This window comes from Aethalodelphis obliquidens, unplaced genomic scaffold (assembly GCF_003676395.1).
Source record: "Aethalodelphis obliquidens isolate GAN/ISIS:26980383/991018 unplaced genomic scaffold, ASM367639v1 scaffold55, whole genome shotgun sequence".
Taxonomy (NCBI): domain Eukaryota; kingdom Metazoa; phylum Chordata; class Mammalia; order Artiodactyla; family Delphinidae; genus Aethalodelphis; species Aethalodelphis obliquidens.
In genome coordinates, this window is record NW_020837999.1 from 1,038,985 (window position 1) to 1,065,378 (window position 26,394).

General features: G+C 40.6%; 1 protein-coding gene across 5 annotated transcripts in view; it reads left to right on the top strand.

Annotated features, from left to right (window-relative positions):
• ACBD6 (acyl-CoA binding domain containing 6) overlaps positions 1-25,710 on the top strand; it is a 231,393-nt gene extending 205,683 nt beyond the window's left edge. For 2 of the 5 annotated variants that reach the window (XR_003428511.1, XM_027086147.1), the window contains one exon: positions 2,438-2,657. Coding sequence is in view for 3 of the 5 variants with exons in the window: in XM_027086147.1 (XP_026941948.1) it covers positions 2,438-2,460 (23 nt within the window). In the remaining 2 variants the exon portion in view is untranslated. Of the gene's footprint in view, positions 1-2,437; positions 2,658-24,993 lie in introns of those variants that run through there. The other 3 variants (XR_003428510.1, XM_027086145.1, XM_027086146.1) reach the window with 3 other exon arrangements.
• Positions 25,711-26,394: the final 684 nt, after the last annotated feature.

A 26,394-nucleotide genomic window follows, 5' to 3' on the forward strand; every position in this document is an offset into this window, starting at 1 on the left:
CTGTTTGAACTTGACGTAAGTCAAACAACCACAGATAATCTGAAAGGGAAAAAAGGAAACTCTTCAACAGTGGTTGTGAGGCCCTCAGCCTAAAATTCAGGGCTGCACCTTCTTCCTAATGCCTGGCTTCAAGAAGCCAGGCAAACTTTTTATGTCAATATACATGCATAAGGTCCAGAGTTCACTGCTCGGCTTAGAAAGACAACTCCGCCAATGCAACCACGTGCTGTGCTAAATCAGTTCTTACTTTCATCCCCTCATTCCTTCTTTCATCCACTCGTTAGACATTTTTTAATGCCTTCTCTGTGGCATGTTTTGTCTTTTCCTTTCATTTCTCCATCCAGAAACTGTACAAACAGTTAAACCAGACTAAACATGCCCTTGAGAATGTAGATGAGTCACTCTGTCATCCCTAGTTAACCGTTAGGGGTGAATGCCTTTACAGAGGTGGGAATGTGTCCATTTAAGTTTGACATGTGTAAACTTCATTTCTGTGTAGCAGCAGGGTTGGGAATTTTTTTTTTTTTTTTTTTTTTGGCTGCACCGTGCGGCGTGTGGGATCTTAGTTCCCTGACCAGGGATCAAACCCACACCCCCTGCATTAGAAGCACAAAATCTTAACCACTGGACTGCCAAGGAAGTCCCTCAAAGGTCTTTCTGACTGGCTTCAAAATAAGCTGTATATTCTTTATGTACTGATATGGAAAAATCTCTAAGATATATTGTTAAGTGAAAGGAATAAGGTGCAGAACAGTGCATATACTGTGCTGCCATGACTATATCTGTACACATTTGCTAGTAAATGGAATGATACACAAAAAGTGAATGTTGGTTGCCTAAGGGAAGAAGTGTGGAGCTAGAATACAAGCACAGGATAAAAGTGTTTTCCTATAAACCCTTTAATGACTTCTGTATTTGGAACTGTATGCATGTATCTATTTGAAGATTCAGTTTAAATTATTTTAAATTTAAATTATTTTAAATCTAAATATCATAGGCTCTATTAGTACTATAAATACAACTTAATTATATTTCATTCATTCAACAAACATTTAATGAGCACCTACTATTTGCTGGATAAAATATACCAAACATCCTTTTCAAGGTAACAGATGTCCCCAGACATTGGGTGTCCTTCACCTCGCAGCCAATAAACAAGGACCTGATAACCATAGTGCTAGTGTGTGAGTTAACACTGTCTAATCTGGGGAAACTGTGGGCTTGTGTTTCAATGCCAGCAAACCCTGGAAATGTTGCTTCTTGAGTAATGGGAAGTTGGAACTGAGACCTGCATCCAGAGTAAACCAGCACTTTCAAAGGACTGCATCCTCAGTAGGAAAAAAAAGTTAGATTAGATTAGAAAAAGGTGACCCACTAGTGTAAGGAAGGAAAACAAGCTTATCTGCCACAGACCAGAATCTGGGTGGAAGAAAAGCCCCACCTCATGCAAGTTTGGGGTTTAAACTTATACTCTGTTTCAGAAATTCTCAAGTTGAGAAATTAACATAAGTGTACTAGGCTGGTTACCCCTAAAGGAACTGGCAGAAGCAAATGCTAAACTTCTCTTGAGAGACACATCCTCAACCAATGCAGCACAAAATTCCTACAGAAAGAAGTTCTGCTGAAAATGAGCTCACAATCCGGAATTACAGATTACATCTGAGTGAATGTCAGCAGACATAGTAAACCACAGGATTAGACTTTAAGGAATTTAAGTAAAACTATTGGATAGAAATTATCAGAAAAAGATTGTATAAAATCAAGGAATCAAGAACACAGAAACAAGACACTCCAAAAAAGAATAAGCAGATTTGAAAGAGAATCAAATAGAATTTCAGTAAGTGAAAAAATATAGAAATCTTACAGTACGAATAGGTTGAAGTGCAGAATTGGCACCCAAAAAAAAAAGCAAATTATGGTGAACTGAAAGGTAGTTCTAAAAGGCAGTACAGAAAGATAGTGAAATGGAATTGTAAAAAGAGACACTGAGTGTAAAATGATGAATCTCATGAACATACTGTTTTGTATCTGGCATCCTGAACTCAGTATGTACTATATGCTTCCATTTATATGCAGATCAAAAACAGGAAAAACTCATCTCCAGCATTAGCAGACAGGATAATGGTCACCTTGGGGAACTGGGTAGGTGGCATTTGGAAGGGATTAACAGGGCAGGGGTGCTTCTGAGATTCTAATGATGAGCTGATTCTTGATCTGTGTGCTAGTTACATGGATAAATTTATCTTAAGAAAGTTTATGTTTATTGTTTTGGAACTCTTCTGTATGTATTTTATACTCTAATAAAGTTTACACACATACAAAAAAAATATGCAGACCTAGGCAGATATAAGATGGTGGTGTTACTGTTTTCATATATAAAATCTCTTAACCCTTCCAACAGATGTCTGAGCTAGGCCTTGTTTTCCTACATTTGCAGATGAAAAACTGAAGTCCAGATAGGTGAAGTGACCTTGACAGGGTAACACAAGCTGTAGGTGGCAGAGCCAAGACACTTGTCCAGATCTTCTGATTCCACTTCCAGTCGTCTTTTCATAACTCTGTAAATAATTACAGTCCTAGTATCCTTTTAAAGCACACATTATTTTGTGGAAGATAGTCTTTTATAGAAATAAATGAAAGTCTTTTATCATTGGTCACCTTGGTCAGTGGGTCAGGCTATTTTTCAAAACTGTACTTGTGAGTAAACACGTATATATGTGTCCATTTGTGCACCTGCATATTCCTATGTCTGTTCACTGAGAGTTTAGACAATCATAAAAATTATCCCTGATTCAGGAATCCTGCCCAAAATTGATCTAGTAAAATGATTTCTATTTCTATCTGTCTCTCAGATTATATTATTCATTGTAGAAAGAACAAAATACCATATATGTTATAATCAAGATAATTAAACATTCCAGTAATATCATTAGTTAGAGGTTTTGGCATTACAAATATATAAAACTAAAATATTCTGACAGCTCAGGAATGTTTTGTGAAATTAATACTTTAATGATTACTTTTAGGTGTGATTAATTTTCAATTTAGATTTTCTTACTAGGTCACTAGACTTTTGCCCGATTTTAAGGTTGTCAAAACAGAGCTTGGCATGTAACAATAATAATAATTGCCCTTTATTAAGCACCTACTATATGCCAGGGAATCTGCTGGGCATATTTTATCCATTTAGTCATTTAATGTTATTTAATCTTTTTATTTAATAGGCACTCAATAGCTATTTGTTGATTTTATTTTATTTTAGGACCCTTAATCTATTCTTGGAACTTTCATAACACTATAAATATAGTTAAATCCAGTGATTGCAGACAATGTTGGGGATGTCTTGGGGGCTTAGCTATTATTTTTTATGAATTACAGTTTGGCTTGACAGCTGTCCTTGTGTTGACAGCTCTTCTGATTATAGCAGTTGTCAAACTCCATCCTTAAGCAGGTTGTAAATCCTGCCTTCTTCCGATTAAAACTGGGTCAGAGCCAATGGCAGGTTAACTAGAGGCCAGTGTTCTACTACTGTATGTCCTTACTAGTTCGCTCTACACGCGCTTTGCGTAGCAGCATACTAAAACCTTCATTTGCCTCTGTTTTACTTTGGTGTTTCTGAATCTTCAGATATTGGTCCTCCCGTTGTTTTGTGATTTAAACATGGTCCCTGCTGAAGAGTATATTAGTGTAAGTGTGGGCTTCCTTGTAAATGGCCTGTTAGCCCTCCCCTCCTCCCCCTCCACTGGGAATACTAACATCATTGCATCTGTGTCTCCCAGGGGAAATCAGGGCTTTTCCTTGCACGTGCAGTCATGTGATTTCAGAGTGGGCAGGCTTTGTATCCTCATGAGCCCTTGGTCTTCCACGTAAAGCACCATCTGTTCTGTTCCTTGCACGCTGTTACAGGGCAGTGGGAGGAGGCATTAGAGTGAAAATAAATAAAATAAAAAAAGAAAGAAATTCATCATCAAAACCCTGAGGATTAATGGAGTCAGAAGGCTCACTGCTCTGAATGAAAATTCATCTTCACCTGTGCCAGTGTCAGGGCTGCATCTATGGCACTTGACAAATAGAGGTTCCCAGGGTACCGTAAATTCAGCAACTGTTCTAATCCCTATAGGCTTGCTCAGGCTTTTCCGAGATGGGCTTATGACTGTTTTTGTATTTCCCAGCACATTGTGGGCACCAGTATCCCCTCATTAATTTGGTAAAATGTTAGCACCCTTTCCTTCTCATCCCGCTGTCATCTTCTTTGTCTTTGTCCATTTTGAGGGGGAGGGCAGCTCATACATTTCTGAAAGAGGACTCTGCCTTGTGAACTGTGCTTCACTGAAGATGCCAAAGGCAGAGAAATCAATTAACTAATGAATTTTGAGCAAATACTAATCCCTAATACTGTGTTAGATGAAGAGGAGAATATAGAAAAGAATATAATCAAGTAGCTCACCATCTAATTGGGAGCACAGAGCATATATTTTCAAAAACTGCCTGTTGGGCACCTATACCTGCCATAGGCTCTATGCTAAACATAAACATAATTGATGCCTATCAACAGTGACTCTCCAAGAGGTACTACAAATGCCCTCCTCATACTGGGGTAAGATTCACCTGTGTGCTTTCCCCTTGTCCTTTAAATCAGTCTTTCTCTTCCCGTCTTTTTTTTTCTACTACAACTTCCTGATTGCTTATGCTCTCATATCAGTCTGTCTTTGCATAAACCCAGGCATTTGTTAATAAAACTCCTTTCCTTGTGGGTACCATATCCCTTACTCTGAGGTACTATTTTGCAACCCCTTAAATTCCAAATTTAAATCTCACTTTATAGTTACAGTTGAGCTAAAATTTCATTTACATTTGTTAGGTTAGGGGATTGTTATACAGCCCAGTTAAGCCTTTTCTCAGCTGGTTGGCAGTAGTCCTCTACATGTGAAACTTAAAAATTTAAGCTCCATTCCTGGGTTAGTACTCATAGATTATACCATATCTCACTACTGGGAAAGTCACATCATCATACAGATTGTATGAAATTAATGCCCCTTTGTCTGAGATGGCCAGCTTAGTGTCTTCACCCGTAATACACAGCTACTTAGCCTGATCTTCATGCTTAGCAGTCTCAAGTGTTGGGTTAGATTTGAGCTAAAGTGTGATCTGACAGACCATGGTAGTTGTTACCGTGTATCACAGATTTATACACTGGGAAATTTATTCCTCTGATACTGCTTTAAAAGTTCCAATTTTATGGTACAGCCACTATAGAGAACATTATGGAGGTTCCTTAAAAAACTACAAATAGAACTACCATATGACCCAGCATTCCCACTACTGGGCATATACCCTGAGAAAACCATAATTCAAAAAGAGTCATGGGGGCTTCCCTGGTGGCGCAGTGGTTGAGAGTCCGCCTGCTGATGCAGGGGACATGGGTTCATGCCCCAGTCTGGGAAGATCCCACATGCCGTGGAGCAGCTAGGCCCGTGAGCCATGGCTGCTGAGCCTGCACATCTGGAGCCTATGCTCTACAAGGGGAGAGGCCACAACAGTGAGAGGCCCATGTCCGGCAAAAAAAAAAAAAAAAGAGTCATGTACCAAAATGTTCATTGCAGCTCTATTTACAACAGCCAGAAGATGGAAACAACCTAAGTGTCCATCATCGGATGAATGGATAAAGAAGGTGTGGCACATATATACAATGGAATATTACTCAGCCATGAAAAGAAACGAAATTGAGTTATTTGTAGTGAGGTGTATGGACCTAGAGTCTGTCATACAGAGTGAAGTAAGTCAGAAAGAGAAAGACAAATACCATATGCTAACACATATATATGGAATCTAAGAAAAAATTAAAATGTCATGAAGAACCTAGGGGTAAGACAAGAATAAAGACACAGTCCTACTAGAGAATGGACTTGAGGATATGGGGAGGGGGAAGGGTAAGCTGTGACAAAGTGAGAGAGTGGCATGGACATATATACACTACCAAACATAAAATAGATAGCTAGTGGGAAGCAGCCGCATAGCACAGGGAGATCAGCTTGGTGCTTTGTGACCACCTGTGGTGGGGGATAGGGAGGGTGGGAGGGAGACGCAGGAGGGAGGGGATGTGGAGATATACGTATACGTATAGCTGATTCACTTTGTTATACAGCAGAAACTAGCACAACATTGTAAAGCAATTATGCTCCAATAAAGATGTTAAAAAAAAGTTCCAATTTTAAAACCTAACCAAGTGTTTCTCATAACAAGTTGAGACTGACAGCTGTGGCAAAAATGTTAAATGATTATTCCTTAAAATATAAATGTCACGTAGCTAGTTTTAGGCAGGATAAATATCCTCTATTCACAGCTACTTGATATTGGCAATGTGTCTTTAACTTTGTTATGTTTTCTAAGAGACTGTCTTCCATTGGAATCTAACTTGAGACTGTCTTCCACTGGAATCTAACTTGGTGTACAGTGATTCATGGTAAAACCTTTCAAAAATGTAAAATAAAAATGTTCATTATTTGGGGAGATGATTTTAAACTCTCAGAGGGATGTTATAATCCTAAACACTCTATTGGTAAATATATCCTGTCTCTGCCTTCCTTCCTATCTAAGGCATACCCCCAAAACATGATCTCAGTCCATTAACACCTGTCCCAGGATTAGAAGAGGCAAATTTGCCTTTCTGTACCTTTTTCTCCTACTCTCTATTCACTTATTCAAATATTAATTTAACATTTATAATTCTAGTAGCCTTCTAAGAAATCCCACTAAAGACAGAGAGATGGGGTTGCCAGATGGTCTGATTTTAGCTCAGAAAAATTTCTGCCTTCCACCACTGTTCCCTTAGAACCACCTCTGAGTCTGTGCTATTATAAATTAGAGTTTGGTACCTCAGTCTGTCAGGACGGATAATATAAAGAATCACCAAAGCTGTCACACATTTGTAACTTATCACAACCTGGTTTTGGCTCTTGGCTCTATGCCCACTTCACAGCACATAGCCAGGGAGCCCTGAGCTGAAAGCACCCACCAGGGGAGATAAGACAGGTGAGGGAGCCATAGAAAGAAGCTCTTTTATCTTTACATGAGTACCACCAAAGTGCAAGAGAAGAAACGTCACTACTAAATCATTTAAGACCAAACTCCCGGAGAGTTCTGCTTCCACTTAAGACAGAGAAAACTGCAACAGAACATCGCTCCCACACTAACAAGAAGAAAATGCTAGATAGTCTACAAAATCGTAACCTTTCTTAAACCCATCAGATAGTAGAAGTTGCGTGTCAGCAAAGTAAACCGAATTCCAAAGAATGACAAGCCCCTATAAGATACAACAACTGTTTCACCTTTGATAGAGCACCCAAGGAATAGGCAGCCACCATAAAAGCAGATAAGAAGAAAACAGCTAAAATTAACAAATTCTTAAGGTGACATTTTAGAATAACTGGGAGCCTCAGTTATGACATTTTAGAATAACTGGGAGCCTCAGACCCAAGAAGATTTTTCACATGTACTTTTTTTCATTAACTGGGTGCTGTAAGACAAATTGGGAACAGAGAGATCCCTCCTCATTGGCACACAGGCATGAAATCCTGCCACTTCCCTAGACCCTTATTTCATACAAAGAAAAATCCTTAAGCCACTGGGGGAAAAGCAGAAAGCTCTTCTATTCTCTCTTCCTGTTCCTGGGCCTAGGCAGATATCCACTGCCTTTGGAGGAGTGAAAGCAAACCCTGTCTACCACTGTGGCAGGACAGGGAGCCCCTGGGCTCCAGATCCTGTGCTGACACAAAGCAAAGATCTCTTGCCCCTGGGGGCTGGACAGGGAGTTCCCACTCAAGACATGTTTTCTTTCACACAAGGCAGAATTTGGCTGACATTTGCGGGGGCAGGGAGGATGCAAGAACACTGAGAAATTGCCACCCCTGAGGGCCTAAGACTGAGACTTGACTAAAAGGACAAAGAACTCTATCCCACTCTCACCATGAGCCTCACTCTGAGTAATAAGCAGTAGCAGTCTTATCGATGGATGAGGAGAAAAAGTACAGAGAGAGATTCCCTCTGTGGTAGATGTGCAGAGACTACTGAAAGCTGAGGGGGGAGTGAGAATTCTAAAAAAAAAAAACACCCTCAGGCACCCAGGCCTCACACTAAGCATAAGGTAGCAGCAGCCCACAGCTGGAGGAATGTAAGTGTGTGATGCGCTGAGGTTATACATAGTAACAACAAAACCAAACCCGGTTCAACGGCTGACTAGATTGACTCAACACCCATACTGATGGCATGACAGAAGAAAAGGCATGACCATTTCTGGGTGTAAATAGTATTATTTACTTCAGCCTCCTCTGTCCTCCTACACACAATGTTCTGCATTCAAGAAAGCACGGAAAAAACAGCCCTTTTCAAGCAATAAATGAGTAATTGATAGAGCAAGTAGATAAAAATTCAGCAAGGATTTGAAAGATTTGAACCATACTATCAACCAACTTGACCTAATTGACATTTATAGAACATTACACCTAATATACACAATATACATTGTTTCAAGTACACATGGAACATTTACCAAGACAGACCATATTCTAGGCCATAAAACTAACCTTAACAAGCATAAAAGAAATCATACAAAGTTTGCTCTGTGACCACCGCAGAATTAAATTAGAAATTAATAACAGACACGTATCTGGAAAATCCCTAATTGTATGAAACTTCAACACACTTCTAAATAACTCATAGGTCAAAGAAGAAATTCCAAGAGAAATAAGAAAATATTTTGAATTGAATGAAATGAAAACATGCCACCAAAAGTTGTGAGATGCAGCTAGAACAGTGCTTAGAGGAAAATTGGATCTTTTATTAAAAAAGAAAGGTCTCAAATCAATGATCTAAGACTCTACCTTAAAAATTTTTTGAAAAAGAAAAGCAAAGTAAGCTCAAGATAAGCATTGTAATAAAAATAAAGGTCAGAGCAGAAATCATTGAAATAGAAAACCAAAAATCAATGAAACCATTGAAAACCTTTAAAAAGGTCAATAAAACTGATAGACCTCTAGCCAGACCAATTTAGAAGAGGAAAAACAAATTAATTTCAGAAATGAAAAGGAGTCATCAACACAGATCCTACAGGTATTATGAAGCGAATAAGGGAACATTATTAACAGCTTTTTACCAATAAATCAGATAACTTAGAGTAAATGGACACACTTCCTAAAGACACAAACTAACAACATTCTCTCAAAAAGAAATAGAGAACCTAGATAGCTATATATCTATTGAAGAGATTGAGAATTGTTACTGAAAACTTTCCCACAGCAAAATCTCCAGGCCCTGATTGCTTCACTGTGAATTCTACTAAATATTTAAGAAAGAAGTAATACCGGTTCTACACACAAACTCTTCCAGAAAATAAGAGGAGGGAACACTGCCAAACTAATTCTGTGAGACTAACATTACCCTAATACCAAAACCAGAAGAAGACCCTAGAGGAAAAGAAAACTACAGGCTGATACGTCTCATGAATATAGATGCAAAAAATCTTTAATAAAATGTTAGCAAATTGAACATAGCAATATACAAGAAGGGTAATTATAACCAAATGTGTTTATCCCAGGAATCTAAGGTTGGTTCAGCAGCTGAAAATCATTGTATTTCACCATATCAGACAAATCAAAACCAAAAATAAAACATATGATCATCTCCATATATGTAGAAAAAGCCATTGAAAAATTCAGCCTCCTTCATGATTTGGAAAAAACAACAAAAACAGAACAACAACAAAAAATAAAAAACAGAGCAAAATAGGAATAGAGGGAACTTCTTCAGCCTGAAGAAATCAATAGCTAACATCATCCTTAATGGTAAAATGCTGAATGCTTTCCTTCTGACTGGGAACAAGGCAGAGATGTCCACTCTCTCCACTTTGATTCAACATTGTACTGGAAGTTCTAGCTAGTGCATTAAGGCAATGGAAGGGTCCCAGCACCCTTTACTGCCTTCCTGGAGAGACTTACGCCATGATATTTATATCCAGTATTTACGTTGGTCTGTTTCTGGGCTCTCTATTCTATTTCATTGATCTGTTTTTCTATTCTTTTGTCAATACCATACTGTCTTAATTATTATGGTATTATCATAAGTCTTGAAGTCAGACAGTGTCTGTCTTCCAGCTTTGTTCTTCTCCTTCAATATTGTATTGGCTCTTCTGGATCTTTTGCCTCTCCATATAAACTGTACAGTTTGTTGTTATCCACAGCCTGACTTGCTGGGATTTTGGTTGGAAAGAACTGACATCTTGACAGTACTGAATCTTCCTATCCACGAATGTGGAATATCTCTCCATTTATTTAGTTTGTTGATTTTGTTCTGAGCTTTATAATTTTTCTCATATAGATCTTGGCAAATATCATGTTAGGTTTATACCTCAGTATTTCATTTTGGGGGTGCTAATGTAAATGGTATTATGTTTTTAATTTCAAATTCCACTTGTCCATTGCTGGAAAGCAATTGACTTTTGTACATTAACATTATATTCTGCAACATTGCTATAATTGCTTATTTGTTCCAGGAGGTTTTTTTGTCAGTTCTTTTGGATTTTCCACATGGACTATCATGTCATCTGCAAACAAAGACAGTTTTATTTCTTCTTCCCTAATCTGCATATCTTTTATTTCCTTTTCATGTCTTATTGCATTACCTAGAACTTCCAGTACAGTGTTCAAAAGGAGTGGTGAGAACAGATATCCTTGCCTTATACCCCATCTTAGTGTGAAAGCTTTGAGTTTCTCACCAGTAAGTATGATTTTAGCTATAGGCTTTTTGTAGATGTTCTTTATCACATTGAGGAAGTTCCCGAGGAGTGACGTCAGCAACATAGTGGAGTGAAAAGCTACCTTTGTCTCTCCCTTTCAATCTGCAACCAGTAAAACATTCATAACTCAACAAAGGTACCTCTGCCCAACACACCAGGATGCTAGAGAATTCCACACATCTGTACATCTAAAGGTCAGTGGACTGGAACACATATAGGAGGCAGAACCAAGGAAACAGTGGAGGTGGTACCTGTAGTCCTGGCCTTCCCACCACAGCAGCTGAGCCCACAGCCCCAGAGAACCCAGTAGCAGCCGGGGAGGCAGTGCACACGACTCCAGCTACACAACACCCTGTGGCCACAGGCAACTGGGCAACAGCAGTAGTGGGGCCTGGGACCCCATCCCTCCAGCCACTGATGTGCCCACCACTCCAGCCACCTGCCCTCTCCCCCCGAATCTGCAGCGGCAGAGCCCACTAACTTTATAATACCAGACACGGAAGAGGTGCCCTCACAACTCCTGCTTCCCCCCTTCCCTTACTCTCCCCCTGCAGTGGCAGAGCCTGTGACTCAGGGGATCCCAGACACAAGGGAGAGCCCACCATCTTGGTACACCAGGTGGTGATGCCAATAACACTGGCAGAAGCAAGGCACCAGTGACCCCAGAGATGCAAGAACTGATAATGTGGGCAGGGGGCCACATGTTATGGGCAGTACAGGGTAGAAAGTGCTAACTCTCAAATGTAACAAGAGGCAGCTCAGGTAAGAGAAACCAAAAACTTATGCTATAGTGCCACCTACTGGAAAACAGAAAGCCTCTGATTTCTGACCTGTTGCTACTTCAGATGTGCTGGCAGAGGAACAACTCATCAAGCACCATGAAGAACTAGAGTAACACTACCACAGAAAGAAAATGATAATTCTCCAGAAACCAAACTTAAAGTCATGGAATATTGCGATCTAACTGATAGAGAGTTCAAAATAGTGAACATGAAGAAACTCAGCAAACAACAAGAAAATTCAGAAAGGCAGTTCAGTGAGCTCAGGAATAAAATGAATTAACAGAAGTAATACTTTGCCAAAGAGATTTAAACTCTAAAAAAAGAACCAAACAAATTTTGGAGCTGAAGAACTCAATAAATGACATAAAGAATGCATTAGAAAGCATTGAAAGGGGACTTCCCTGGTGATCCAGTGGTTGAGAGTCCGCCTTCCAATGCAGAGGATGCAGCTTCAATCCCTGGTCCAGGAACTAAGATCCCACATGCCGCGGGTCATCTAAGCCCACACGCCACAACTAAAGAGCCTGCATGCCGCAGCCACAGAGCCCACATGCTCTGGAGCCTGCGCCACAACTAGAGAGCCCACATGCCACAACTAGAGAGAAACCTGCAAACCGCAACGAAGAGCCCATGTGCCGCAGCTAAGACCCAATGCAGCCAAAAGTAAATAAATGTTTTTTTAAAAAAAAAAAAAAACATTGGAAACAGAGCAGACCACATAGAAGAGAGAATTAGAGAGCTCAAAGATAGAAATCTAAAATTTATACAAGTAGGAGGAAGAGAAATAGCATTTAAAATTGAGGAAATTCTGCAAGACCTATCTCACTCTTTCAGGAGGGGCACCATTAGGATAATAGGTATCCCAGCAGGGCAATAGAAGGAGAAGGGAGAAGAAAGTTTATTTAAAGAAATAGCTGAGAACTTCTCAAATTGAGGAAGTTCCCCTCAATTTCTAGTTAACTGAGAGGTTTTTTTAAATCACAAATGAGTGTTAGATTTTGTCAAGTTATTTTTCTGCATCTGTTGATATGATCATGTGATTTTATTTTTTTGCCTATTGCTACGATGAATTACATTAATTGATTTTCAAGTGTTGAACCAGCCTTGCCCACCTGGGATAAATCCCACTTGGCTGTGGTATATAATTCTTTTTATTCATTGTTGAGTTCAATTTGCTAATATTTTGTTGAGGGTTTTGCGTTTATGTCCACGAGAGATATCAGTCTGTAGTTTTTTTCCCGTTTCTTATAATGTTTTTGTCTGTTTTTTGTTATTAGAGTAATGGTGGCCTTATAGAATGATTTAGGAAATATTCTCTCTACTTCTGCCTTCTGAAAGAGATTGTAGAGATCTGGTATAATTTCTTCTTTAAATGTTTAGTAGAATTCACCAGTGAACCCACCTAGGCCTGGTACATTCTAGTTTGGAAGGTTATTAATCATTTATTTGATTTCTTTACTAGTTACAGGCCTATTCAGAATGTATATTTTTTCTTGTGTGAATTTTGGCAAATTGTGTCTTTCAAGGAATTGGTCCATCTCATATAGATTATCATATTTGTAGGCATAGAAATGTTTCTAGTATTCCTTTTTATCCTTTTAATGTCTATTGAACCTGTAGTAATGTCCCCTCTTTCATTTCTGATATTAGTAATTTGTGTCCTCTCTTTTCTTATTTAACTTGGCTGGAAGCTTATTGATCTTATTGATCTTTTCAAAGAACTACCTTTTGATTTTATTGATTTTCTCTATTGATTTCCTGTTTTCAAGTTCATTGATTTCTGTTGTAATTCTTTTTTTTTTCTTTTTTTCCCTGCTTACTTTGGATTTAATTTGCTCTTCTTTTTCCAGTTTCCTAAGGTGGGAACTTAGATTATTGATTTTATATCTTTCTTCTTTTCTAATACATGCATTCAATGCTATAATTTCCTTCTAAGCACTGCTTTTGATGCAGCCCATAAATTTTGATAAGTTGTGTTTTCATTTTCATTTAGTTCAAAATAATTTAATTTCTTTGATATTTTTTTCTTTGACCAATGTATTATTACTTACTACAAACTTAGTATAAAGATACAGAAACCAAAACAGTGTGATATTGGTGTAGGGTGAGGTGTATAGATCAATGAAACAAGATAAATAACCTAGAAATAGACCAAACCACACATGGGTAATTGATTGTTGATAGAAGTGCCAAGGTAAGTCAATGGAGGAAAGGATACTCTATTTAACAAATGGTGCTGTCACAGTTGGACATACACATACATACTGGGAGGAAGAAAAGCCTCAACCCTTTTCTCATACCCTCCACAAAAATTATCTTGAAATGGATCAGAGACCTATACATAAGAGCTAAAATATAAAGAACTAGAAGAAAATGTGCAAGAAAATCTTTGTGATCTTGAGATAGACAAAGACTTCTTATATAGGACACAAAAAGCACAAAACATAAAAGAAAAAAATAAATGGGACTTCATTCAAAATTTTAAAATTTTACCCTTCAAAAGATACTGTTGGGCTTCCCTGGTGGCACAGTGGTTGAGAGTCCGCCTGCTGATGCAGGGGACATGGGTTCGTGCCCCGGTCCGGGAAGATCCCACATGCCACAGAGCAGCTAGGCCTGTGAGCCATGGCCGCTGAGCCTGTGCTTTGCAATGGGAGGGGCCACAACAGTGAGAGGCCCACATACCACACACACACACACACAAAAAGATACTGTTAATAAAAGACGAGACACAGTGGGAAAAAATATTTATAAAACATATTTGGAAAAAAACTTATATCCAACAATATATAAAGAATAATTGTAACTTTATTAAAAAGACACCCCAATTAATAAGTGGACAAAAGATTTGGATAACTCACCAAAGGTAGATGACTGGCAAATAAGTACGTAAAAAGATGTTCATCAGTAGACATTAGGGAAATGTAAATTAAAAACCACAATAAGAAGACCTGACTATACTATATAGTACCTATACTATACGTACTAGAGACATGACTAGAATGGCTAAAAAGAATTTTAATGATAATAACAAGTGCTGACAAGGATACAGAGCAACTAGAATTCATACATACTGGTGGGAATACAAAGTTTGGAAGTTTGGTAGTTTCTTATTCAAGTTTAATGTTCACTTGCCATGTGACTCAGCAGTCCCACTCTAGATATTTACCCAAAAGATGTGAAAACATACAAGATCCATACAAAGACATGTATCCAGGTGTTCATAGGATCTTATTCCTAATGGCCAAAAACTGGACACAAGCCAGATGCCTACATACTTTTATACAATGGAATACTACTCAGCAACAAAAGGGAAAGAACTACTCATACCTGCAGCAACATGGATGGATCTCAAAAGCATCATGCTCAATGAAAGAAGCCAGACACAGAAGACTATAGGCTGTATGATTTCCATTTCTGGAAAAGGCAAAACCTAAGGACAGAAATCAGATCAGTGGTTGCCAGGGGCAATGGGTGGGAGTAAGAGGATTGGCTGCAGAGAGGCCAGGAGGAACTTCTGGGGGTTATGGACATGTCTTATGTCTCTATTGTAATGGTAGCTACACAAGTAGACACATTTGCCAGAATTCAAATTTTTAAGAAGAATGAGTATTACTTCAATTTTTTAAAAAAAGAAGAAAAACCAGGGAATCTTGCTCTGTATGTTAACTGGCACAATCCAAAGTGGATGAAGAATCTGGGACGGACAAGATGGCGGAGTAGAAGGACCTTGAGCTCACCTCTTCTCACACGCACACCAAAATCACAACTAACTGCTGAACAGCCATTGATTAAAAAGACTGGAACCTACCAAAAAAGATATTCTACGTCCAAAGACACAAAGAAGAAACCACAACAAAACAGTAGTAGGGGCGAACTCGTGATATAAACAATTCCCATACCACCCAGGTGGGTGACCCACAAACTCGAGAATAACTGTATCGCAGAAGTTCTCCCACAGGAGTGAGAGTTCTGAGCCCCACATCAGGCTTCCCAGCCTAGAGGTCTGGCATCGGGAGGAGAACCCCCAGAGTACCTGTCTTTGAAGGCCAGAGGGGCTTGATCGCAAGAGCTGCACAGGACTGGGGGAAACAGAGACTCCACTCCTGGAGGGTGCACACAAGGTCTCACATACACCAGGACCCAGGGCAAAAGCAGTGACTTTGTAGGAGCCCAGGCCAGACCTACCTTCTGGTCTTGGTGGGTCTCCTGGGGAGGTGGGGGGGGGGGGCAGCTGTAGCTCACCCTGGCAACATGGACACTGGTGGCAGTGGCAGAAATATTGGAGAGCGTCATCTACATGAACTCTCATGGAAGGCAGGCATCTTGCCTAAGGTGTCATAAGCACCGAGGCCTGGCCCCACCCAACCGCCTTTAGGCTCCAGTTCTGGGACGTCTCAGGCCAGACAACCAACAGGACAGGAACACAGCCCCAGCCGTCAGCAAATAGGTTGCCTAAAGACTTCCTGAGCACACAGCCACCTCTAGATAGGTCCCTTGACATGGCCCTGCCCACCAGAGGGCCAAGACCCAGCTCCACCCATCAGTGGGCAGGCACCAGTCCCTCCTGTCAGAAAGCCTGCACAAGCCTCCAGACCAGCCTCACCCACCAGGAGACAAACACCGGAACACTACGATCCTACAGCCTGCAGAACTGAGTCCATAAACTCAGGTCAGAACCTACCCTGGGAACAGCTGGTCCCTGCCCCTGAGTGATGAGAGGGGAATGCACTGCTGGGACGAGGACCACTTCTCCAAGGTTGAGAAATGTAACTAACCTACCACAGAAACAAAAATACAAATAGAAATTTAAACAAAACGAGACAGCAAAGGAATATGCTGCAGACGAAGTAACAAGATAAAACCCCAAAAGGACAACTAAGTGAAATGGAGATAGGCAATCTACCTGAGAAAGAGTTTCAAGTAATGGTCATAAAGATGATCCGAGAACTCAGGAAAAGAATGGACGCATAGATCAAGAAGTTACAAGAAGTTCTTAGCAAAGAGAAAATATAAAGAACCAAACAGAGTTGACAAATACAGTAATGAGATGAAAAACACATTAGAAGGAATCAATAGCAGAATAAATGAGGTAGAAGAACGAATCAGTGAGCTGAAGACAGAGTGGTGGAAATCATTGCCATGGAACAGAATAAAGAAAAAATGAAAAGAAATGAGGACAGTTTAAGAGACCTCTGGGATATCACATGCACTACCAGTCACATTATAGGGGTCTCAGAAGGAGAAAGAGAGAAAGGGCCTGAGAAGATATTTGAAGAGATCATAGCTGAAAACTTCCCTAACATGGGAAAGGAAACTGTCACCCAAGTCCAGGAAGCGCAGAGAGTCCCATACAGGATTCACCCAAGAATTAACACACCAAGACACATAGTAATCAAACTGACAAAAATTAAAGACAAAATATTAAGAGCAACGAGGGAAAAGCAACAAATAACATACAAGGAGACTCCCATAAGGCTAGCAGCAGATTTTTCAGCAGAAACTCTGCAGGCCAGAAGGGAGTGGCATGATATATTTAAAGTGATAAAAGGGAAAAATCTACAACCAAGAATACTCTACCCAGCAAGGCTCTCATTTAAATTTGATGGAGAAATCAAAAGCTTTACAGACTAGCAAAAACTAAGAGAATCTAGGACCACCAGGCCAGCTTTGCAACAAATGCTAAAGAAACTTCTCCAGATGAAAAAGAAAAGGTCACAACTAGAAAAAAGAAAATTACAAATGGGAAAGCTCACCAGTAAAGGCGAACATACTGTAAAGGTAGGAAATCATCCACACACAAATGATATCAAAACCAGCAACTGTGAGAAGAGGGTAGTACAAATACAGGATATTGGAAATGCATTTGAAATGAAAAGACCAGCAACTTAAAACAATCTTGTTTATATAGAGACTGCTATATCAAAACCTCATGGTAACCGCAAACCAAAAATCTACCATAGATACACACAAAAAAAGAAAAGAAAAAAGAATCCAAACACAACTCTAAAGTTAGTCATCAAATGACAAGAGAACAGAAGAGGAAAGGAAAAAAAAAGTCCTCCAATGTACCTAGCTAAGCACCTGTGCTTTGAGCATGCGTGTTTCCTTCTGCCCAAATCCTGAATGAGGTACTATACTAGCTACCCAACCCTCCAACCAGGCGGATCAAAATTCAGAGAACCTGAAGCAGCCTTTAGGTCCATAGGCTCACATAAGAATATGATTTCCTCTATAATAAACATAATAGTAGCTACCATTTAATAAGCATCTACTATTTGAGTCCTCTAGTAGACCCTGGACATGCATTTTCATTTGCCTAGGAAGACCATCTGATAGTTACTCAAGGTCACACAAACCCAGCTTGGATTCTAGAATCCATGTTCTTTCTATGGCACTACTTATAAGGGCCTGTGCACCTGGGTCTCCAGGTTAATGTGGCAGTTTCCTCCTTTCGGAGCTGTATCCCTATTCTGAATGTAGGCATTCTTGACTGAGGTTCTGACACTCCGTATATATCTTACTAGCCCCACCCCCCTGCTATGGTTGGACCTGACTTGTGGACTAGGTCACTGGCTGGAGTCCTGCTCCTTCAGGGATGGTTTCTGGCAACAAGGCCATTCAGTGGTGACTGTCCAGACCAGTACTGCTGGCCCCACCCACCACCAAAGCCCAGGGTGGGGTTAGTTCACTCAGCCTGATCTACTTTCAACACCTTCATAGTAAACACTGATGAGAGATATTTGGATGGTCACCTTCTGTGGGCCAGCATTACATTAAGCACCTAAAATTTATTGTTGAACTTGAGTGGTACTTATCCGCCCCGGACCCTCAGGCTGCCTGTTATCCGAGCCCACATCAGATCATGGCCAAAATCCAATATTCCTTTGGTATGTTGACATAGTTGAAAAGGCCTTGTGCAAAAGATATACTAAGAAACAACAAATGTGAGATATACACAGAGAGACTCTGGGTTCCTACAGAACCATGGGTTGTAGGTCATAGTTCACATTGTCATCAGGAAACTCACCCAACACAGGTTTGTAGAATTACATCAGTAGCAATAAGGAAGTTGGAAAAAGTAGTGATTGGTAAGGTTGAGAGTCATAATAATTAGTCTCAGGTGGGAGCAGTTCATCCTATAGGCACTATACCACACATCAGTTCTTTACAATGTGCATGAAAATCACCTGTGGCTCTTGTTACACCATGAATTCTAACTCAGTACATCTGAGGTGAGGCGTGAAGCTCTGCATTTCTAACAAGCTCCCCTAATATGCTGAAAGCCACTGATCCTCAGACTACACTTTGCATGGCAAGCCCATAGACCTCCTTGGCACAGGTTTAAAAAGGAAAAAAATAGAGTTGACTTACTAGGCTCTAAGTCATGCATGTAGGTGGCATTAAAACCTTCCAGCCGGGCTTCCCTGGTGGCGCAGTGGTTGAGAGTCCGCCTGCCGATGCAGGGAACACGGGTTCGTGCCCCGGTCCGGGAGTATCCCAAGTGCCACGGAGCGGCTGGGCCCGTGGGCCGTGGCCGCTGGGCCTGCGCGTCCGGAGCCTGTGCTGCGCAACGGGAGAGGCCACAGCGGTGAGAGGCCCGCGTACCGCAAAAAAAAAAAAACCCTTCCAGCCACGGGCCTTCCCTGGTGGCGCAGTGGCTGAGAGTCTGCCTGCCGATGCAGGGGACATGGGTTTGTGCCCCGAATCGGGAAGATCCCACATGCCGCGGAGCGGCTGGGCCCGTGAGCCATGGCCGCTGAGCCTGCGCGTCCGGAGCCTGTGCTCCGCAACGCGAGACGCCACACGGTGAGAGGCCCGCATACCGCAAAAAAAAAAAAAAAAAACCTTCCAGCCAAGGTTCATGATCTTACCAGATAAGGAATCATTCATAGAGGAAAAAGACCAAGCCAGCCCTGAGTCTCAGAGCATTAGGAAGATGGAGCCCGGGGTTGAGGGGTCTGGAAATACATATAGAAATCAGGATAGGGAAAGAATGTGCAGCAGTCATAGAACTAACAACAACATTGTTCAACTGTTTGAAAAGCAGAGAGGAAGGTAGCCTGGGGTATTTGAAGTCAGGCCCGGAACGCCAGACCCAGGATACTAGACTCACTGGCACAGAAAAGGCAAACTTCAAAGTCTTAACAACAAAAAACGGAAAAAAATCAGCACAGGCAAACCAGCACCGTCACAAATGTCCAGAAGGCAACCAGGTATATTCCCAGATGTGGGAAGTGAACTTACCTGCTCATCTTCCGCTTCCAGAAGGAACGGAGCAAGGGAAATCAAAGCGTCCTAGTGCCAGAGGAAATAGCGTGTTCAGCAAAGAATCCAGGAGAGGATGAAGTACGGGAGCTGGAAAACTCAGCAAAGGCTCGGCTCTGCCACCCACGTCACATCCGACGTAAAGTTACGTCGCACCGAACCAATGAGAGGCCTGTGTTCCTTCTTACCTGTGTGGGGCATTATCAATACGTGTGAGTTAAGTGGCTCTAGCTGTGAAAATTGACCAATGGTATGAGGCAGGAGGCACGCTGGTAGAGCCCTGAGTCTCAGAGTGAGGTCCCAGATCATCAGTATCAGCATCACCTGGGAACCTGCTAGGAAATGTAAATTCTCAGTCCTGCTCCAAACCTACCAATCAGAAACTGCAGGGGGGCACCCTGCAGTTTGTGGTCCAACAAGCCCTCCAGGTGATTCTGATGCAGGCTCCCTGCAGTAGAGCTAGTGAAAGCCTGGTGGAGAGAGAAGGCCAGGTGTGGCAAAGGAGAATCATTATAAGTAGGCTTGATAATGGCGCTTTTAAAGAGCTGGTGGGGCTTCCCTGGTGGGGCTTCCCTGGTGGCACAGTGGTTAATCCACCTGCCACTGCAGGGGACATGGGTTTGAGCCCTGGTCCAGGAAGATCCCACATGCTGCAAAGCAGCTAAGCCAGTGAGCCACAACTACTGAGCCTGCACTCGAGAGCCCATGGGCCACAACTACTGAGCCCACATGCCACAACCACTGAAGCCTGCACGCCTAGAGCCCATGCTGCGCAACAAGAGAAGCCACTGCAATGAGAAGCCCGCACACCACAACGAAGAGTAGCCCCTGCTCGCCACAACTAGAGAAAGCCCGCGTGCAGCAACGAAGACCCAACGCAGCCAAGAATAAATAAATTAATTTAAAAAAGAGAGAGCTAGTGAAGTCTTAAAGCCTGTTTATAGGGAGAAGAAAACCCAGTAGAGATAATGTAAAATAATAATTAGTAAAACATGCTTAGTGATCAACAATGAAAACCAAAGTGGATGAATGTAAATTGTAGTAAAAATTACAAGTGAAAATTTAATAACGGGCATTAACAGTCTTTGCCTCTTAAGCTTTTTATTTCCCAACCACATAAATGTGTCTACTGGTAAGGATACCATTAGGAATTTTCAATAATCTGTATGTCTCTTTCAAATGTATTTCTCCAGCATGGTAAGGGAAACCACCTTAGGTAGGTAGCTCTTTGGTCAGAGTGATCATGTAATATAAATATATTTAAAGAGTATCCAGAAAAATTGCTAAAAATCCTGAGCCCCAAACATATGTCTTCAGAAAGTCACACAGTACAGTAAAAATGGAGATAGTAGTGTGTGTGGGGTGAGTGGGTTTTTTTTTTTTCAGATTCAAATTTTACCTCCCTACTGAGCTTATCAATATAGATATCCCTTAGTACCACATATTTATCATGTCCCAAACAATATTATTTCTACCCCTCCATAATTTTCTGCTTCTATTCCCCTCCAAAAACTTTGCTCTTCCTTCTTCTGGTTCCTTATTTTAGAGATGTCACCAGCATCTATGTGTTCTCCAAGACTAGAAACATAGGTGTCATCTTTGATTCTTCTAATTCTTTTGACCATTGGATTGATTTGTTAAAGTTTTTTTTTTGTTTTAATATTAAGGATATTAGCTCTTACCTGTGTTATGTAGGTGAATATGTTTCCCAGTTTATGGTTTACTTTTGTATATAGTATTTTTGTGTGTGTGGTATAGCTGTTTTAAATTTGTGTTCAAATTTATCAGTTTTAGGTTTCTATATAATCAGATTTATCAGTAATTTTATCAAGTGTAGAAATACTCAGGCTGTTTTATTCAGTAAACATTACGATCACAGGCCTTGGGCCTAAGAACTTTTCAAAAACCTATAAAAGTACCTGAAATCTGAAACAAAATATCTTTGCTCCAGAAAACAAAAAGAAAATTGCAAAATATAAATAATTAAACGTTTAGCTAGGTGTCTACAAATATGACATTATATCAGTTTCGTTAATTATTAAATTTAGTGTTCACAAACTTTTTTTTAATTAGAATTCTACCTTTATTCTTTTTTTTTTAACATCTTTATCGGAGTATAATTGCTTTACAGTGGTGTGTTAGTTTCTGCTTTATAACAGAGTGAATCAGTTATACATACACGTATGTTCCCATATCTCTTCCCTCTTGCATCTCCCTCCCTCCCACCCTCCCTATCCCACCCCTCTAGGTGGTCACAAAGCACCGAGCTGATCTCCCTGTGCTGTGCGGCTGCTTCCCACTAGCTATCTATTGTACGTTTGGTAGTGTATATATGTCCATGCCACTCTCTCACTTCGTCACAGCTTACCCTTCCTGCTCCCCATATCCTCAAGTCCCTGCTCTAGTAGGTCTGTGTCTTTATTCCCATCTTAACCCTAGGTTCTTCAGAACCTTTTTTTTTTTTTAGATTCCATATATATGTGTTAGCATATGGTATTTGTTTTTTTCTTTCTGACTTACTTCACTCTCTATGACAGTCCCTACATCCATCCACCTCACTACAAAGAACTCAATTTTGTTTCTTTTTATGGCTGAGTAATATTCCATTTTATATACGTGCCACATCTTTATAGGTTGCTTCCATGTCCTGGCTATTGTAAATAGAGCTGCAATGAACATTGTGGTATGTGACTTTTTTTGAATTATGGTTTTCTCAGGGTATATGCCCAGTAGTGGGACTGCTGGGTCGTATGGTAGTTCTATTTTTAGTTTTTTAAGGAACCTCCATACTGTTCTCCATAGTGGCTGTACCAATTCACATTCCCACCAACAGTGCAAGAGTGTTCCCTTCTCTCCACACCCTCTCCAGCATTTATTTATCAGTCCCTTCTTTATACTCCTGCCAACACTGGCTAATTTCAAGCCCCCGAAAAGGACTACCACAGTCTCTTAATTGCCACAAATGCTTAGGTTCTACAAGTCACTCTAGAATTATCATCCTAACACAGAGGTCAAATTATGCTACTCCCCTCCTCATAAATGCCCAACTTCTTAGTATGGCTTTCAAGGCTTTGTATAGTTTAACTTAAATCCAGCCTCTGCTTTTGACGCTCTATATTGCTTCTCTGAGCCAACAGACAGTTCTCTCAGCATTCCCTGTGCTCTCCTGCTTCTCTTAATGTTGTTTTGTCACTCTGCATGCCTTTTCTTCTAAGTTTACCTGGAATTTTACTCTGTCCTCAAAGCTCAGCTTACATACCACCTGCTTGTAGTATTTTTCCTGATTCCTTAGCTTCCTCCTCCTCTCCCCATCCCCCTCACCTTTGCAGGGGTGTGTGTGTGTGTGTGTGTGTGTGTGTGTCCCCACCTGCCACAGTGTTTACTCATCCTTCTAAGTTCCTTAGAGCAGGAATCTTACCTGTATCCTTGATAGGACTGGTATGGTATGTATTCAGTAAAATACTCATTGAATCAAACTACTTACCCTTCTTGCTCTCCCTTTCTTTTAAAAACCTTTTGTTGTTGCTGTTGTGTAATATATCACACTACAAAATTGTATATAAAATGTATATGAAGAATTTAAAATGTACCTTTAAAAAATTGTATACCTACCACGTAGTTTAAGAAAGAGAACATTGCCAGTATCTTTGAAACCCCCTGTGTGTGTGCCTATCCAATTATATGGCCTTCCCTATACCACCCCCCACCCCAGATTAGCACTATCCCAAATTTCATACCACTATTCTCCCTTAGAGTTTCACTTTGTATTTGTGTCTCTGAACAATGGTGTTTAGTCTTGCCTGTTTTTAAAATTGTGTTTAAATGGAAACATACTGTATGTATTCTTCTAATTTGCTTTTTCCCTTCAACATTGTTCTAGAGATAAACTCATGTTATATGAAGCTATAGGTCATTAGTTTTCATTTTGGTAAGGGATTTCATTGTATATGTAAACAATATTTTATTTTTACATGTTATTCTTAATGGGCACTTGAGTTGTCTACATTTGGGGTCTATCACAAACAGGGCTACTATATGTACATTCTTGCAGATATCTCCTGGAGAACACATGCAAAGGTTTCTAGAGAGTATAACTAGGAGTAGAATTGCTGGGTCCAAGGGTAGGCATTTGTTTAGGTTTAACGTGTAATGCCAACTTGTTGTCCAAAGTGTTGTCCAAAGTGATGCACAGTGTACACTCTCCACAGTCCAGAGGGGAGTCTCCCTTGCTCCTGGCCTCCTTCACACTTGGTATTGTCTCAGTTTTTAGTTTTCAATTATCTACTGGGTGTGAAATGGTTATCTCCTGGTTTTAATTTTTATTTCCGTGATTACTAATGTGGTTGCTCATCTTTCATATGTTTGTTGCTATTTGTGTTTTATGTTGTGTAAAATGCCTACTTTTGACTTTAGCCCAGTTGTCTCAGTGCCATCTAATTAATGGAGCTTTGTTTCCTCGCTGATCTTCAATGCCAGCATTGTCACAATCAAGTTTCTGTACGTTTGCAAAAGAATGGATGGCTCTCTCTTCTAGCCCTTTGGTCTGTTTGTCCATCCTGGGGGCAGTGCCCTACCATCCTCATAATAAGTCTTGATATCTGTAGGCCCTTTTCCTCTTCCTGTGTCTTGTGTGATTGGTACCATTTTTTTAAGGTTGCTTTAGAGGGGTGGTCTGATTACTAGGCCACCTTTTTTTTCTTTCTTCATTTACGAATTTTAAAGTTCAGTTAGTTACCCAGTTATCCCCTCTTCAAAGACAAAACAAAATCCTTTCTTTGACATTTACAGTATTTTGAGCCTTTTGACTTCGCCTACAAACCTACCATTTTGATCAAAGTAAATGAAATACTTAAACTATTTTTGTTCCTTCCCTTCATCCCATCCTGAAGAATAGAGTCCAGAAGCCTCACAATTTTAAAAAATGTATTTGTTTGTTAGCTTCTGGGCAACCACAAAGGCAAATTTGATTTTCCTAACACTGGCAAACCCACCGTCACGGTGCAGTTCCGTTACAAGGCCTCATCCCCCCCAGCCACTGTCCCGTCGCCCACTGTTCAGGATTCCTTATTGCTCAGCACTTGCCTTTCCTGCTGACGTCTAGTACTCTCTGTCTCATGGTAACTTGGTTTTCGTATTTGTCGATTTTCCTGTCAGCTGCTGCCTGTGAGTTTTTGGACATTGTTGAGCTGCTGCTCCAGTCCGGCGCCGACCCCACAGTCCGAGACCAGGATGGCTGCCTGCCGGAGGAGGCGACAGGGTGCAGAGCGGTCACTTTGATGTTACAGCAGCACACGACTGGCAAGGCTTAATCAAAAGACTGGAAACCCACAGTCTATAACAGCACAGGGCTTCAGTGGTGAAAGAAAACTTCAAAAATAACCCTTCTTTTGCCACCCCTCTTTGGTATACACTGGCCAATAAAATCAGTTGTGAGAAACTGGGGTTTTGAAGTCTCAGCAATTCCTTCTACTTACATATATTCCAGCAAGTACCGTTTGGTGATGAACATGTGTTCTGTGCATAATACAATCCAACTCCGCTGAACGTGCTCTGAAATTTACCACTGTTCTAGAGGCTGGGGGAGGAGGAGATGCATCATATTTCACAATATTAAACATGACTGCTCTTTTAAAAAACATAGAGAAGGGAAGTAGAACTGGCAGTACTACACTGACAGTTAGGGAAAGTTCCCTGAAATCCCAATATGGTGGCGCTCACACGGTCTCGTGGCATTTGGTACAGCTGGTCTGAATAAGTAGCTAAAACATCTATTCTTTTGTCAGACAGAATTGGGAAGATAGGAAAGAAGAGGGCTGTTAAGAAAGCAAAAGAGAGAAAGGGCAGAGTTTTGTCACGTAAGGGATATAGAAATCAGAGGAACAACCAGATTTACGGAAAAACCTCAGAATCTTGGACATTTGAGGATGGAAACACAGATTCTAGAAGAATGCACTGGTTAGGTCAGGATTCCTTAAACTGACCTTTACAAAACAGGGAGGAACCTCCCTAGGACCCTTTTAATTGGCTATCACGTTCCTGTCACATATGGCAGCGGTCTCTGTAACTAGCTCAGGCCTGAACTGTTAGGCCTGTTTGGGTCTAATATGAAACAGCCGTAATGCCCCAGTACTTAGGTGTGATTGAAGTTATTTCTGGAGCACTTCTGTTTTTTATTAAAAACATAGACAAGTACGCCACAGGTTTTATTTAAAGGATAGACAAGTATGCCACTGGTGAAACTGGCTCCCTACATTTCCCCCTTTAAGCCTCAAGAACTCCATCTGGGAAATTCCTTGACATTTCTTATTATGTGAGGAAAGTAGATAGTTGTCATAGGAAGAGAAATGAAGAAACAAGTTGAGATGCCAAGATGACCATTTAAAAGATAATTTTTCTAACGTGTCACTCCTAAGATAGCAAGTAATAAACTTGTTTAGTGGAGCCCTCAACAATGGACAAGAGTTTCATTAGCTCAAGCTAACCTGTCCTTCTGGAACAAGCCCCTCCAGAGCAGAAATGAGGCATATGACTAATGCTGCTTATTTTGTGATTTTT